This window comes from Thunnus maccoyii, chromosome 3 (assembly GCF_910596095.1).
Source record: "Thunnus maccoyii chromosome 3, fThuMac1.1, whole genome shotgun sequence".
Lineage (NCBI taxonomy): Eukaryota > Metazoa > Chordata > Actinopteri > Scombriformes > Scombridae > Thunnus > Thunnus maccoyii.
Window position 1 is genome coordinate 37396616 of NC_056535.1, and position 15285 is coordinate 37411900.

The window sequence follows — 15285 nt, forward strand, 5'->3', positions numbered from 1 at the left end:
ATAAATACTGCAGTACGCAGTATAAATACTGCAGTACGTAGTATAAATACTGCAGTACACAGTATAAATACTGCAGGACACAGTATAAATACTGCAGTACATAGTATAAATACTGCAGGACACAGTATAAATACTGCAGTACACAGTATAAATACTGCAGTACATAGTATAAATACTGGATGCAGGTGTTTGCAGGTATGAGGCTGCAGAGCGGAAACAGCTGCTGCAGTGATGATAACTGTGCAGCTTTATTAGTGTCACAGTGCGCATGCGTGCCAACACAAACTCCATCACTGTTCATCAGCTGTTCATCAGCTGTTGATCATCGTTAGTAACAGACGTCGCTTCAGAGGAAAGAACACGTTTCCTGCGTAGTTTCGTTGCGTCCTCAGAAGAAACGTGGATGCAGTTAAGATGCTTGAAATGTTTCTGCACTATTTCATGGACTACAGCTGATTTTTATCAAATAGCAGCTGATTTTTATCAAATAGCAGCTGATTGTCATGACATGAAGAGCGACGAGCTGTGGCTTTAATAATAATACTCTGAATATGTAGTTAAACTACAACCTGACGTCACGTCGCAGCGTTTCCAGCGTGTCTGCGTCAAAGCTTAAAAAAAAATCTTGTTCTGGTCATATGACCGGTAGGGGGGTGTGGTCATGTGACCCGCAGCGTCATATGACTTGTTGTGATTCTTCATTGTCGGCAGTTGCAGTCAAACCAACTTTACCTGCTGAACTAAAACCCGGTGAACACGGGAGCAAGGTTAGTTCCGGTATCATCTCACCTGACCGAGACTCAGTTAAACTCGGCTGTGAGTGTGTGTGTAAGTGTGAGTGAGTGTGAGTGAGTGAGTGTGAGTGTGTGTGTGTGTGAGTGAGTGTGAGTGTGAGTGTGTAAGTGTGAGTGTGTGTGTGTGTGAGTGAGTGTGAGTGTGTGTGTGTGTGAGTGAGTGTGAGTGAGTGAGTGTGAGTGTGTGTGTGTGTGAGTGAGTGTGAGTGTGAGTGTGTAAGTGTGAGTGTGTGTGTGTGTGAGTGAGTGTGAGTGAGTGTGAGTGTGTAAGTGTGAGTGTGTAAGTGTGAGTGAAGTCAGTCTGTATTTAGTCTGGTTTGTTTTCACAGTGAAGTTAGTTTGTCACGTGTTTTCCGCCAAACTTAATTCAGAAATACATTTGAACATCTCGTCTTGTGAACAGAAACAGTCCGAGTTAAAGGTTGAAAATGAGAAACACAGTTTTAATGTGTAACTGCGGTAAATCGGCTCGTGGCGAACTAACCGCACCCGTTACTTCCTTAAAGTGTCACATGTTTGATCTGGTGCAGAGCCGCTGAGTCTGCTGTCTGTCCACCAAACACACTTCAATAAATACATTTAACTTTTATTTCCTCTCTGAGGAAAAACGAGACGCATCATAAATCTGTAACTTAATTTAATAAATTCGGCTCCTTTTGAAATCCTGTTTTAAACTTCAGCTGTTTGCCTGAACTGACCTGCGAACAGGAAGTAGCTTCAGTGTGAGTTTAACTCTTTCAGTCCTGTTCTGACAAACTTCATTACATTAATTAATTAAACATTTGTCACTGGGTGGAAACCTTACAGGAAGTAAGTGTTTCCCGCCAGACCAAAACCATTTTTTTCTTGCCAAAAATAACGTCAAATATCCGTTCATTTGGAAATCAGTAGCGTTTAAGAGCTTCTGTGTGTTGCTGCTCTGAAACATGAGTCAACCTCTGTCTCTGCCCGGGAAACTCTCTGCAGCCGCTTTAAGGAACAAGGCGGCGCGTTATGTGAGTGCGTAGCGAGTGAGTGGTTAGCAAGCGGCAGAAAAGTGACGGTGAATGCGAGCAGAGCAGGAAAAGGTTTAGCAGGAAGTCGTCAGTGTGTCAGTTAATAAATGCTGCAGCCTCTCAGGACCAAGAAAAGTCACGTCTGTTATTTCCCAACTGCTGGAAAAGTGTTAGCACTAAAGTTAGCAACAGTAGGTTAGCCTAACCTGAAGACGCTGAACAGAGAAACGTGGCTGCCGAGACGGAAACACACTTCTCTAAAATATGAGGTGTTCTACCTGCAGCCCCTCTGTGACATCACAACTCACTAACCAATCAGATCATTGGTCTGCACGCAGCTTCACTTCCTCACATGAAAGAGCTCTTTAAACAGAAACCTGAACTCAGACACGTGGTGTGATGTCACTTCCTGTCTGGTTTCAGGGGCAGGTGATGATGTCACTTCCTGTCTACTCTCAGAGGCAGGTGTTGATGTCACTTCCTGTCTACTCTGAGGCAGGTGTTGATGTCACTTCCTGTCTGGTTTCAGAGGCAGGTGTTGATGATGTCACTTCCTGTCTGATTTATCTCATGGACGTATAAAGAGAACTGGATACAGGAACAGCTTTGAAGCACATTTGACAAACTGATCACATTTCAAAAGCCGAGAAGAGTTTCCTCCCCCGCCGTGTTAGCCGGAGGGCTGAACCGGAAATAACCAACTCAGCAAGCGGAAGTCACCAGTGCACTCGCTCTATCGGCCCAACAGATGTGGAAGATGAACTTTTTTGGCTTCATGAGCCACTGAGCAACTTTCATAGGAATGAACAGGCCCCGCCTCCAACGCTGTATCCAGTTCTCTTTATACATCCATGGTCTAGCTGTCCCCCCCCCCCCCCGCCCCACCCTCCTCATGCCTAAACCTAACCAAGTGGGTGTGTTCATGTAGATTCTGACCTACTTCTCAGATGCAGGTGTTGATGATGTCACTTCCTGTCTGATTTCAGATGCAGGTGGCGTTGCTGCTGTGTTACTTCCTGTGCTCTCTGCTGGGCGGTGATGCGGCTCCGGCTGCAGACGAGGTGACCTACCTGCCCGGTCTGCAGAAACAGCCGAGCTTCAGACAATACTCGGGATACCTGAGCGTGGCCGATGGCAAACACCTGCACTACTGGTCAGTACTGACTCACCTGTAACTCACCCGCACTATTCAATTCAATTTTATTTATAAAGCGCCAAATCACAACAAAAAGTCATCTCAGGGCACCTTTCACACAGAGCAGGTCTAGACCGAACTCTTTAATTTACAGACACGCAACAATTCCTCCATCAGCAGCAGGAAAAACTCCCCTTTAAATTATTTAAAATAACTATAAGCTTTATCAAAAAGGAAAGTTTGAAGCCTACTCTTAAACATAGAGAGGGTGTCTGCACCCCGGACCCAATCTGGAAGATGGTTCCACAGGAGAGGAGCCTGATAGCTGAAAGCTCTGCCTCCCATTCTACTTTTAAAGACTGTAGGGACCACCAGTAAGCTGCATACTGGGAGCGCAGTGTTCTAGTGGGATAATACGGTACTATGAGCTCTTCAATATATGATGGTGTCTGACCATTAAGGGCTTTGTAAGTTAGGAGAAGGATTTTAAATTATATTCTAGATTTTACAGGAAGCCAATGCAGCGAAGCTAAAATGGGAGAAATGTGATCTCTTTTTCTAGTTTTAGTCAGAACACGTGCAGCTGCATTCTGGACCAGCTGGAGAGTCTTTAGAGACTTGTTAGAGCAGCCTGATAATAAGGAATTGCAATAATCCAGCCTAGAAGTAACAAATGCGTGAACTAGTTTTTCTGCATCTTTTAGGGACAGGATGTGATTTTTGTGATATTACGTAAGTGAAAAAGGCAGTCCTTGAGATTTGATTTATGTGGGAGTTAAAGGACATATCCTGATCAAAGATAACTCCCAGATTCCTTACGGTGGTGCTGGAGGCCAGGGTAATGCCATCCAGAGTAACGTCGGCCTGCGTGTCGGTGGTAACGTCGGCCTGCGTGTCGGTATATCACCTGTAGTGAGGTCACCTGTCGTGTTGGTGTTGCAGGTTTGTGGAGTCCCAGAACAACCCGTCCTCTGACCCCATGGTGTTGTGGCTGAACGGCGGCCCTGGCTGCAGCTCTCTGGACGGACTGCTGACTGAACACGGACCCTTCCTGGTAGGTAACTTAAACTCCACCCACCTGACCCACACCCACCTGCCTCAGTGTGATGTCACAGTGACACCTGTTGCCCTGTGTTGTTTCAGATCCAGAATGACGGCGTGACACTGCAGTACAACCCGTACTCTTGGAACAAGGTGAGTTAATCAGTTACATACCTGCCCGCTGTCATGTGACTCAGGTGGTTTGATGTTGGTCACATGGTTAATTTCTGTGTGTTTCCTAAAAGCTGATTGGTTTACTGTTTCCGAGCAGATCGCCAACATGTTGTACCTGGAGTCTCCAGCAGGAGTCGGATTCTCGTACTCTGACGATCAGAAATACGTCACCAATGACACCGAGGTCAGTGACGGCCGCTAACTCGTCTCCTTATCGGCTCATTGTTCACTGTCACGTGATTAAAGTGTTTTCCTCCGCAGGTGTCGATGAACAACTACCTGGCTCTCAAGGAGTTCTTCCGCCTCTTTCCAGAGTTCAGCAAGAACCAACTTTTCCTGACTGGAGAGAGTTACGGAGGAATCTACATCCCCACGCTCGCTGAGAGAGTGATGGAGGACCCCAGCCTGAACCTGCAGGTACTCCCTGATACTGCAGTACTACACGCTGATACTGCAGTACTACACGCTGATACTGCAGTACTACACGCTGATACTGCAGTATTACATGCTCATACTGCAGTACTACACGCTGATACTGCAGTACTACACGCTGATACTGCAGTATTACATGCTCATACTGCAGTACTACACGCTGACACTGTAGTATTACACGCTGATACTGCAGTACTACACGCTGATACTGTAGTACTACACGCTGATACTGCAGTATTACATGCTCATACTGCAGTACTACACGCTGACACTGTAGTATTACATGCTGATACTGCAGTACTACATGCTGACACTGTAGTATTACACGCTGATACTGCAGTACTACACGCTGATACTGTAGTACTACACGCTGATACTGTAGTATTACACGCTGATACTGCAGTACTACACGCTGATACTGTAGTACTACACGCTGATACTGCAGTATTACATGCTCATACTGCAGTACTACACGCTGACACTGTAGTATTACATGCTGATACTGCAGTACTACATGCTGACACTGTAGTATTACACGCTGATACTGCAGTACTACACGCTGATACTGTAGTACTACACGCTGATACTGTAGTATTACACGCTGATACTGCAGTACTACACGCTGATACTGTAGTATTACACGCTGATACTGTAGTATTACACGCTGATACTGCAGTACTACACGCTGATACTGTAGTACTAATGTAATAACGGCGCAGTACTACACGCTAATACTGCAGTACTAATGTAATGACGGCGCAGTACTACAGGGACGTGGTGATTTGGGGTAAAGACAAAACTGTCAGATTGCTGTTAGCTTGTAGAATGCTAATGTTAGCGAGCTAGTGATGCTAACTGTGTCTCACCTGTCTGGACCGTCTGGCAGGGCATTGCTGTGGGAAACGGGATGTCCAGCTACGAGATGAACGATAACTCTCTGGTGTTCTTCGCCTACTACCACGGCCTGCTGGGAAGTCGACTGTGGACGGAACTGCAGAGCTTCTGCTGCAGCGATGGGACCTGCAACTTCTACAACAGCCAGAACCCTAACTGCTCCATCAGCGTGAGTCTTAACAGGTCTAAACTTGTTTATCTCAGGATCTAACCAGTACGAACTGGTTAATCTCAGGTTCTAAGCAGTCTGAACTGGTTTATCTCAGGTTTTAACCAGTCTGAACCGGTTTATCTCAGGTTTTAACCAGTCCGAACTGGTTTATCTCAAGTTCTAAGCAGTCTGAACTGGTCTAAATTGGTTTACCTTAGATTCTAACTGGTCTGAACTGGTTTATCTCTGGTTCTAACTGGTCTAACAAGGTGAAACAGTTGGTACCTGTTCAGGTGTCTCAGGTGTTGTGTCTCCTCTGCAGGTGTCTGAAGTTCAGGTAATCGTCTATGGTTCAGGATTGAACATGTACAACCTGTACGCTTCCTGTCCAGGCGGAGTCCACCAGAGGGTCAGGTAAGCCTTGCTGTAATGAGACTCACCTGCTGCAGGTGTGGGCCACAGAGAGGACAGGTGTTGACTTTCTGTTGTTGTCATCAGTGTTGAGCGAGGTGAGCTGGTGATCAGAGATTTGGGAAACTCCTTCATCAACCATCCATGGACTCAGCTGTGGAACCAGGTCTGTAGAAACCAGCTGCTGTCATCACACTCACCTGAGGACAGATGTTCCTCTGACTGTGTGTGTGTGTGTGTGTGTGTGTGTGTGTGTGTGTGTGTGTAGAAGTTACAAAGTCTGGCGTCCCGCCACCAATCGGTGCGTCTGGACCCTCCCTGCACTAACTCCACCCCCTCCTCCCTCTACCTGAACAACAAGTACGTCAGAGAAGCTCTGCACATCAGCCCCAAAGCTCTGGACTGGGTCATCTGCAGGTAACACTGCAAACACCTGTATACACCTGTGTACACACCTGAACTAGTAAATTACCCAGGTAATTTGTATGTCCATGACCTTTTTGACGTGCTGACCTTTGACCTCTGCCATGTATTGCAGCTCTGAGGTGAATCTGAACTACGGTCGTCTCTACATGGACGTCAGGAAACAGTACCTGAAACTGCTCGCTGCTCTGGTCAGTTAGGTGATGTGGCCAAAGATGTTATCATGATAAAAGTTTTCATACCAGTCGATCAATAATTATCTCAACAAATGTCAAATTATTATGTTTCTAGTTTAAAGGCTGATTCTTGTTCCTGAGTGAAAGTTGAAGAAACCAGACGATTAACTGGTTTTGAACTATTCTTTATGGTCAGAACATGACAAACACTTGCCAGCTGGAACATTTCACTAATCTGAAACATTCAAACAGTTATAGTGATAAAATGTTTTTTCAATTTAAAAACATGCATGAGTGAGATCCCTCTCCGTCTCTTTTCCTCAAAATATCTTAAGAGCCGGTACATTTATTTTTTTTAGGTTCAAATCCAAAAATTCAAAATTTGGTCGAAGTACGTATGTTTTAGTGTTAAAATGCTGTTTTCCAAGCCCTTCTAAAAACTGTTTCCTGTGCGACCTGATGTGGGTTTCTGCATGATGACGTTACTACATGTAAACCAGTATAGACCAGCCGAGCCAGTAGCCACAGAGACACACTGAGCTCACTGTTGCTACTCTGCTAAACCGCTAACGGCTGAGTGAGCGTTTCCATTTGAACAACCCAGATAAAAAACACAGATGGAGTTATCCTTTAATAAAAAAATGAAGTCCTGCAGTGTGATACAGCACACATGTAAGACGGCTCAGACTGCAGAGTCCAGTAACACATAACATTTAAAACATTTCAATTCCAACTAAATCATACAAATGAAAACAACCACAATACAGAGTCTACAGAAATCACTCCTGCGGTAAACTTATTGTCTCATTTCAGGTTGCAGTTTGTTTACTGACAACTCAGTAAATGTTGCCGTATTCTTCATTACTGCGGTAATTTAAACTTATACTAGTTCTGCTCAAACAGTCTCAGTACTCTCCTTCTTCGAGCGACTCTCTCACTTATCCAACATTTGTTTACACACTATTCAGATCTGCTAGTAACTTTAGCTCATCAGTAGTGATGGCTTCTCCATCTCACTCCCCTGCTTTCTCTTGCTTGGTGTGTTATGTGTTTAGCTATTCCTCTGCCGCGTTTAGTGATAATGGTACGTAAATGATGGGGGTGCGCCAAAAAAAAACAAATACAACCTGCTCCATCGGCGATGAAGGCGATCATTACGACATATTAATGCCGTTATCAGGCGCTGCAGCACTCCTCCGCAGGTTTGTGCCATCGTGGGATTATTTATTAGTAACCGCTGTGAAACAGTCAGAAAATAACGTTTGATTGATCTGATTCAGCAGCTTCCTCACTAACGTTACCAGCGCTCCCTCTCCTCATCGCTCGACCACCGCTTCTCCCTCTCGTCTGTTTGAAATGAGTCGGGAAGTCGTCAGCAGAGCCGAACTTTACTGTTCACGTTATCAAACGAAGAGAAATGTCCTCCCCTCTTCCTAGTAATGTTTCTGTCATACGGCAGGCTGCACAGCGTTACAGGCTGCGTTTCTCCAAAAGTTGATTCTGGTTCATCTTTCTGGCTGCGGCCCCCTGCAGCCCCCCCCCCCCCCCCGCAGCCTCAACGCACAGCAGGTCTGCTGCCAGCTGGTTATCTGAGGGCGGGAACGAGAAATTAATTTTCTCTCAGTGAAAAACGTCGTCTCCTCGACGTTTATGACAAACTGCCAATAACGAGCCAACGAGACGCAGCAGCGAAACAACAAGCGTTTAACAAGCTGCTCTGTGTTTAGAAACAGTTAATTAAGTTCAGTAAATAGTGAAGCTGCCGTTTCTTTACTTTATATTCATGTAGTAAATATATAAATATCAATTAGATGGTAATCTGCATGAGAAATTTAAAAAAAGAAACAAAATTGGTCATAATAATCACCTGCTAATAGTGATCAATTCGCAGCTAAATGTAGCAGGCTGCTATTGTTTGTTTGATTTTGTTAATTAAAGGAGGAATTTATGTTATTTGAGGTTTTACACTTAGCAGTTTATCTTTGCAATCGTTTTTATTTTTGTATTAAATATGAATTTGAGCCGCTCTGGTTTCCTGCTGACTGAACTAATGTAATAGAAAACTGAATAACAGGTTATCATTTGATGTATTTCTTCAATATATCATACATGTTTCAGACAGTGTTTAAGTTCAGTTTAGTGTTAGTGTGTGTGTGCTGTGTCTATTCTAAACTTAGTTCTTTGCTGTGTAAGATGAGGCAGTTGTGTGTCTAACAGTTAAGTTTATTCTGTTATACCTTTACCTGAGCCAGTGATAAGATAAACTGTAGTTATGTAGATGTTTATGTGTAAAACTGATAAGCTTTAGAGGATAGTGTGGTTTGTCCTTAATTTAATATAGTAGTGATGTTATTTTGTGATGTTACTTGGTGCTTATGTACTGTCATATATGGTCGTGAAGAAAGTCTGTTCCTAGGTTAGCTGAACTTTTGACTTATGTTTCTATCTGAGGGTTGCTGACCTGTAAGGTTAGTAAACAGATGTCTTAAATTCTGTACGAGCAGTATTTAAGGGACTGGTTAACCTTTCAGACAAAGAGAAGATAGCTAGGTGGTATCTTTGTCCCCAGAACTATGATGCATTATACTTCTGATTGTATTATTTGATTACATTATTTCATAACCTGACAATGCTCTCTTTGTGTGTTTATTGAGTGATCAGCAATTCCCCATTACAGTAAAGGAACATAAATCTGACTCAGGTTGACGTTGAGCAGCAAATGTTTACATTTTGATTCAGTGTGATCTTTTTTATTTGAGATCTATAAAAGTGTCCACAGCAGTCAAACGAAAGACTCCAAACATCGATCTAGAATAAAATCTATGAATTTATTGAATTGAGACCTGATTTTGAATCGAATCGTGAGATTTCCTGAATTGAGTAAATAAATATAGTTTATCTGCCGCGTTGAAGGCGACGTTCAGTGAACTGGAAAACCAGTCGTTGGTTAATGGAGTCAGCCAGCCCCCAGTAGCCGGTGCGGGCCGACCCAGCGTAGCTCCAGAGACGGCTTCTCCCTCTCAGATTAATTATATTGAACGTTTTCTATTGAGGAAGTTTTATCAGCCGGCCGTTCCTCCAGTACCCGACTGCTCACGTTTTTAACTATTTAATCCAAACTCACAGCTGTTCTTCAGCACATCAGACTCTATGAACATAGAGTATACTGATAACATTAGAGGATCAATAATGTGTGACATGATTCTTCAGTGGTGACAGTGGTGTTGTCTCTGCAGAAGTACCGGGTCCTGGTGTATAACGGGGACGTGGACATGGCCTGTAACTTCATGGGGGACGAGTGGTTTGTGGAGTCTCTGCAGCAGCAGGTAACTTCATATCCACATTATCAATAAATGGAATCAGCTGTGATATCAGTGAGTATTGGTTTAATTGAACTGATCAGTCTTCCGTTCAGAGGCTCCCGTCTCTTTCTCCATTCGATCAGTTTGTGTTTCCACGTTTTTCATCACTTTGGTTTTGGAAGTTGAGAGTTCAGGGGGAGAAGGAGGGAGGAGGCGAAGGATCTGATTGGTTCTGATCCTCTGGAGAGAAGACGTCTCACTCTGTTGGAACTGTAGAAACACTCTGGTTTATAGTGGTTACAGAGTGGCGGGTCTTCCCTCACAGAGGATCTTGAACAAGTTTCAAGTTTCAGTTTCATTTTTATCAGGTGACTCACAAGATGAAAGTTAATCAGCTGATATGAGCTGAAAGATGCAGAGCAGTGAAATGTGAGAAGCTTTCTACTCTGATCATAGAGAGAACAGGTGAGCTACAGGTGACGGAGGTGAACGAGTGAGGAGGGTGAGGTTACGGGTTAGGAACAGGTGAGGTTACGGGTGAGGAACAGGTGAGGTTAGGGGTGAGGTTACAGGTGAGGTCCAGGTGAGGAACAGGTGAGGTTACAGGTTAGGATTGAGTGAGGAACGGGTGAGGTTACGGGTGAGGTTACGGGTGAGGAACGGGTGAGGTTACGGGTGAGGAACGGGTGAGGAACAGGTGAGGTTACGGGTGAGGAACAGGTGAGGTTACGGGTGAGGAACAGGTGAGGTTACGAGTGAGGTTATGGGTGAGGAACGGGTGAGGAAGAGGTTAGGTTACAGGTGAGGTTACGGGTGAGGTTACGGGTGAGGAACGGGTGAGTTTACGGGTGAGGAATAGGTGAGGAACAGGTGAGGTTACAGGTTAGGATTGAGTGAGGAACGGGTGAGGTTACGGGTGAGGAATAGGTGAGGAACAAGTGAGGTTACAGGTTAGGATTGAGTGAGGTTACGGGTGAGGTTACGGGTGAGGTTACGGGTGAGGTTACGGGTGAGGAACGGGTGAGGTTACGGGTGAGGAACAGGTGAGGAACAGGTGAGGTTACGGGTGAGGAACAGGTTAGGTTACGGGTGAGGAACAGGTGAGGTTACGGGTGAGGTTATGGGTGAGGAACGGGTGAGGAAGAGGTTAGGTTACAGGTGAGGTTACGGGTGAGGTTACGGGTGAGGAACAGGTGAGGAACAGGTGAGGTTACGGGTGAGGTTACAGGTGAGGTTACGGGTGAGGTTACGGGTGAGGAACGGGTGAGGTTACGGGTGACGTTACGGGTGAGGTTACGGGTGAGGAACGGGTGACGTTACGGGTGAGGAAGAGGTTAGGTTACAGGTGAGGTTACGGGTGAGGTTACGGGTGAGGAAGAGGTTAGGTTACGGGTGAGGAAGAGGTTAGGTTACAGGTGAGGTTACAGGTGAGGTTACGGGTGAGGAACAGGTGAGGTTACGGGTGAGGAAGAGGTTAGGTTACAGGTGAGGTTACGGGTGAGGTTACAGGTGAGGTTACGGGTGAGGAACGGGTGAGGTCACGGGTGAGGAAGAGGTTAGGTTACAGGTGAGGTTACGGGTGAGGTTACAGGTGAGGTTACGGGTGAGGTTACGGGTGAGGAAGAGGTTAGGTTACAGGTGAGGTTACGGGTGAGGAACAGGTGAAGTTACGGGTGAGGAAGAGGTTAGGTTACAGGTGAGGTTACGGGTGAGGAAGAGGTTAGGTTACGGGTGAGGAAGAGGTTAGGTTACAGGTGAGGTTACGGGTGAGGAAGAGGTGAGGTTACAGGTGAGGTTACGGGTGAGGAACAGGTGAGGTTACGGGTGAGGAAGAGGTTAGGTTACAGGTGAGGTTACGGGTGAGGAACAGGTGAGGTTACGGGTGAGGAACAGGTGAGGTTACGGGTGAGGAAGAGGTGAGGTTACGGGTGAGGAACAGGTGAGGTTACGGGTGAGGAACAGGTGAGGTTACAGGTGAGGAAGAGGTGAGGTTACGGGTGAGGTTACGGGTGAGGTTACGGGTGAGGTTACGGGTGAGGAAGAGGTGAGGAAGAGGTGAGGTCCAGGTGAGGAAGAGGTGAGGAAGAGGTGAGGTTACGGGTGAGGTTACAGGTGAGGTTACGGGTGAGGTTACGGGTGAGGTTAAGGGTGAGGAAGAGGTGAGGAAGAGGTGAGGTCCAGGTGAGGAACGGGTGAGGACCGGGTGAAATAATGAGTCTGTGTCTCAGGTGGCGGTTCAGAGGCGCCCGTGGCTCTACGATGATGAAGACGGTCGGCAGGTTGGAGGCTTCGTCAAAGAGTTCAACAACATCGCCTTCCTCACCGTCAAGGTAAATGCCTTCGTCGTCGTCAGCTGACCTTCTGTGACATCATGCTTCAATTTGTGATGTTTGCTGACCTTTGACCTCTGTCTTCCTGCAGGGTTCAGGTCACATGGTTCCAACAGATAAACCAATCGCTGCATATGCCATGTTCTCCAGATTCATCAAGAGACAACCATACTAACCTCTGACCCCTCCCCCGGCTGACCTGACCCCGCCCCTTCTATTTGGACTCTTGAGGCTGCCGTACTTTGATTTAATTGATGTTTTTATTTTTTTTTTGCTTGATTTAAATCACTGCCAGCCAAACGTCTGAGACTGAAACGTCTCAGCCAATCACGTCACACCTCTGGGCCGACTCTCTCCTGGTTTCCATGGAAACGAGCACTGCTGTCAGTCTGTCCGTCGATTGTTTGATTTAATGTGAAGCTTCTTTTGATGTTGTGTTGATTTAATTAAAGGGAAAAATGGGAATAAAGTTTTGATTTTTAACAGACTGAGTATCATGTTTGTCATGTTTGGACCAGCTGGAGAGTCTTTAGAGACTTGTTAGAGCAGCCTGATAATAAGGAATTGCAATAATCCAGCCTAGAAGTAACAAATGCGTGAACTAGTTTTTCTGCATCTTTTAGGGACAGGATGTGATTTTTGTGATATTACGTAAGTGGAAAAAAGGCAGTCCTTGAGATTTGATTTATGTGGGAGTTAAAGGACATATCCTGATCAAAGATAACTCCCAGATTCCTTACGGTGGTGCTGGAGGCCAGGGTAATGCCATCCAGAGCAGCTTTATCATTAGATAATGTGTTTCTAAGGTGTTTAGGGCCAAACACAATAACTTCATCCCGGTTGGTCTGCATTAGCAGATGTTAGCTCACCTGTGCAGGTAGGATGTGTCCAGTTCAGATCACTTCTGTAACTGGTGTTCAGTTTGTTACTGGTCACAAATTATTCTCAGGGAGCCTTCGTCTGTACAGCAATACAACGAAAATTCCCTAAAAACCCTTTTAGAGAAGCTCAGGAGGAGCAACAGAAGAGGAGGTGCAGCAGATGTTCACAGAACACGATGTACACAATACAGCACGGATAACAACATTATAATTATTTATAACATATATATGAAAAACGTGATTAAGAGGACGGAGAGCAGCTTCCAGAATGGGACCTGAGCCATGTGACCTCCATCACCATGGAGACCTCCATCACCATGTGACCTCCATCACCATGGAGACCTCCATCACCATGGAGACCTGGCAGGAGGTCAGACTACACCTGCACACAGCAGAGACTCACATCACACGACATTATTCACATAGGAGGAGGATGAAGACGTCATCCAGAGACCAGATCCAAAACCTCAGGACATGGCAGGGAAGCAGACTGGGTCCAGGATAGGTGCTGGTCCAGGATGGGTGCTGGTCCAGGATAGGTGCTGGTCCGGGATGGGTGCTGGTCCAGGATAGGTGCTGGTCCAGGATGGGTGCTGGTCCAGGATGGGTGCTGTCTCAGTGTCAGATCGTGTTTCTGTCATTCTCTCCTCCTCCTCTCCTCTTCCTCCTTCTCTACCTCCTCCTCCTTCTCCTCCTCTCCTTCTCCTTCTCTACCTCCTCCTCTTCCTCCTCCTCTCCTTCTCTACCTCCTTCTCTACCTCCTCCTCTCCTCCTCCTCCTCTACCTCCTCCTCTTCCTCCTCCTCCTCTCCTTCTCTACCTCCTCCTCTCCTCCTCCTCTACCTCCTCCTCTTCCTCCTCCTCTCCTTCTTCTTCTCTACCTCCTCCTCTCCTTCTCTACCTCCTTCTGTCCTCCTCCTCTCCTTCTCCTCCTCTACCTCCTCCTCTTCCTCCTCCTCTCCTTTCTCCTTCTCTACCTCCTTCTGTCCTCCTCCTCTCCTTTCTCCTTCTCTACCTCCTCCTCTTCCTCCTCCTCTCCTTCTCTACCTCCTCCTCTACCTCCTCCTCTCCTTCTCCTCCTCTACCTCCTCCTCTTCCTCCTCCTTCTCTCCTTCTCTACCTCCTCTTCCTCCTCCTCTCCTTCTCCTTCTCTACCTCCTCCTTCTCTCCTTCTCTACCTCCTCTTCCTCCTCCTCTCCTTCTCCTTCTCTACCTCCTCCTCTCCTTCTCTACCTCCTTCTGTCCTCCTCCTCTACCTCCTCCTTCTGTCCTCCTCTTCTACCTCCTCCTTCTGTCCTCCTCCTCTCCTCCTCTTCCTCCTCTACCTCCTCCTCTTCCTCCTCCTCTCCTTCTTCTCCTCTACCTCCTCCTCTTCCTCCTCCTCTCCCTGACCGTGTACCTCCCTCTGCCTCTCCTCTCCTTCTCCTTCTCTACCTCCTTCTGTCCTCCTCCTCTCCTTCTCCTCCTCTACCTCCTCCTCTTCCTCCTCCTCTCCTTTCTCCTTCTCTACCTCCTTCTGTCCTCCTCCTCTCCTTCTCTACCTCCTCCTCTACCTCCTCCTCTCCTTCTCCTTCTCTACCTCCTCCTCTTCCTCCTCCTCTCCTTCTCTACCTCCTCCTCTTCCTCCTCCTCTCCTTCTCTACCTCCTCCTCTTCCTCCTCCTCTCCTTCTCTACCTCCTCCTCTACCTCCTCCTCTCCTTCTCCTTCTCTACCTCCTCCTCTTCCTCCTCCTCTCCTTCTCCTTCTCTACCTCCTCCTCTTCCTCCTCCTCTCCTTCTCTACCTCCTCCTCTTCCTCCTCCTCTCCTTCTCTACCTCCTCCTCTACCTCCTCCTCTCCTTCTCCTTCTCTACCTCCTCCTCTTCCTCCTCCTCTCCTTCTCCTCCTCTACCTCCTCCTCTTCCTCCTCCTCTCCTTCTCTACCCCCTCCTCTCCTTCTCCTTCTCTACCTCCTCCTCTTCCTCCTCCTCTCCTTCTCTACCTCCTTCTCTACCTCCTCCTCTCCTCCTCCTCCTCTACCTCCTCCTCTTCCTCCTCCTCCTCTCCTTCTCTACCTCCTCCTCTCCTCCTCCTCTACCTCCTCCTCTTCCTCCTCCTCTCCTTCTTCTTCTCTACCTCCTCCTCTCCTTCTCTACCTCCTTCTGTCC

The 15285-nt window shown here is 46.7% G+C and overlaps 2 protein-coding genes across 2 annotated transcripts in view; one reads left to right on the forward strand and one right to left on the reverse strand.

Annotated features, from left to right (window-relative positions):
• Window positions 1–2810, reverse strand: part of LOC121893724 (E3 ubiquitin-protein ligase RNF182) — a 28956-nt gene extending 26146 nt beyond the window's left edge. Inside the window, exon 1 of the mRNA XM_042405695.1 lies at window positions 2730–2810. The gene's annotated coding sequence lies outside the window, so the exon portion shown is untranslated. The remainder of the gene's footprint in view (window positions 1–2729) is intronic.
• On the forward strand, window positions 624–12745 carry ctsa (cathepsin A). The gene is made up of 14 exons (XM_042405692.1): window positions 624–767; window positions 2776–2942; window positions 3867–3978; window positions 4068–4118; window positions 4237–4323; window positions 4401–4556; window positions 5458–5634; window positions 5939–6030; window positions 6115–6193; window positions 6296–6444; window positions 6566–6641; window positions 9863–9952; window positions 12157–12258; window positions 12350–12745. Exons 1-14 carry the CDS (start codon window positions 639–641, stop codon window positions 12431–12433), a joined length of 1551 nt encoding a protein of 516 aa, XP_042261626.1. The 5' UTR covers window positions 624–638; the 3' UTR covers window positions 12434–12745.
• The last annotated feature ends 2540 nt before the right edge of the window (window positions 12746–15285 follow it).

Coding starts and splice junctions, on each gene's coding strand:
- ctsa (XM_042405692.1), top strand. CDS start 639: ATGACCGGTAGGGGGGTGTGGTCATGTGACCCGCAGCGTCATATGACT. Junction 6,642..9,862: donor TGAAACTGCTCGCTGCTCTG/GTCAGTTAGGTG, acceptor TTGTCTCTGCAG/AAGTACCGGGTCCTGGTGTA. Junction 9,953..12,156: donor TGGAGTCTCTGCAGCAGCAG/GTAACTTCATAT, acceptor TCTGTGTCTCAG/GTGGCGGTTCAGAGGCGCCC.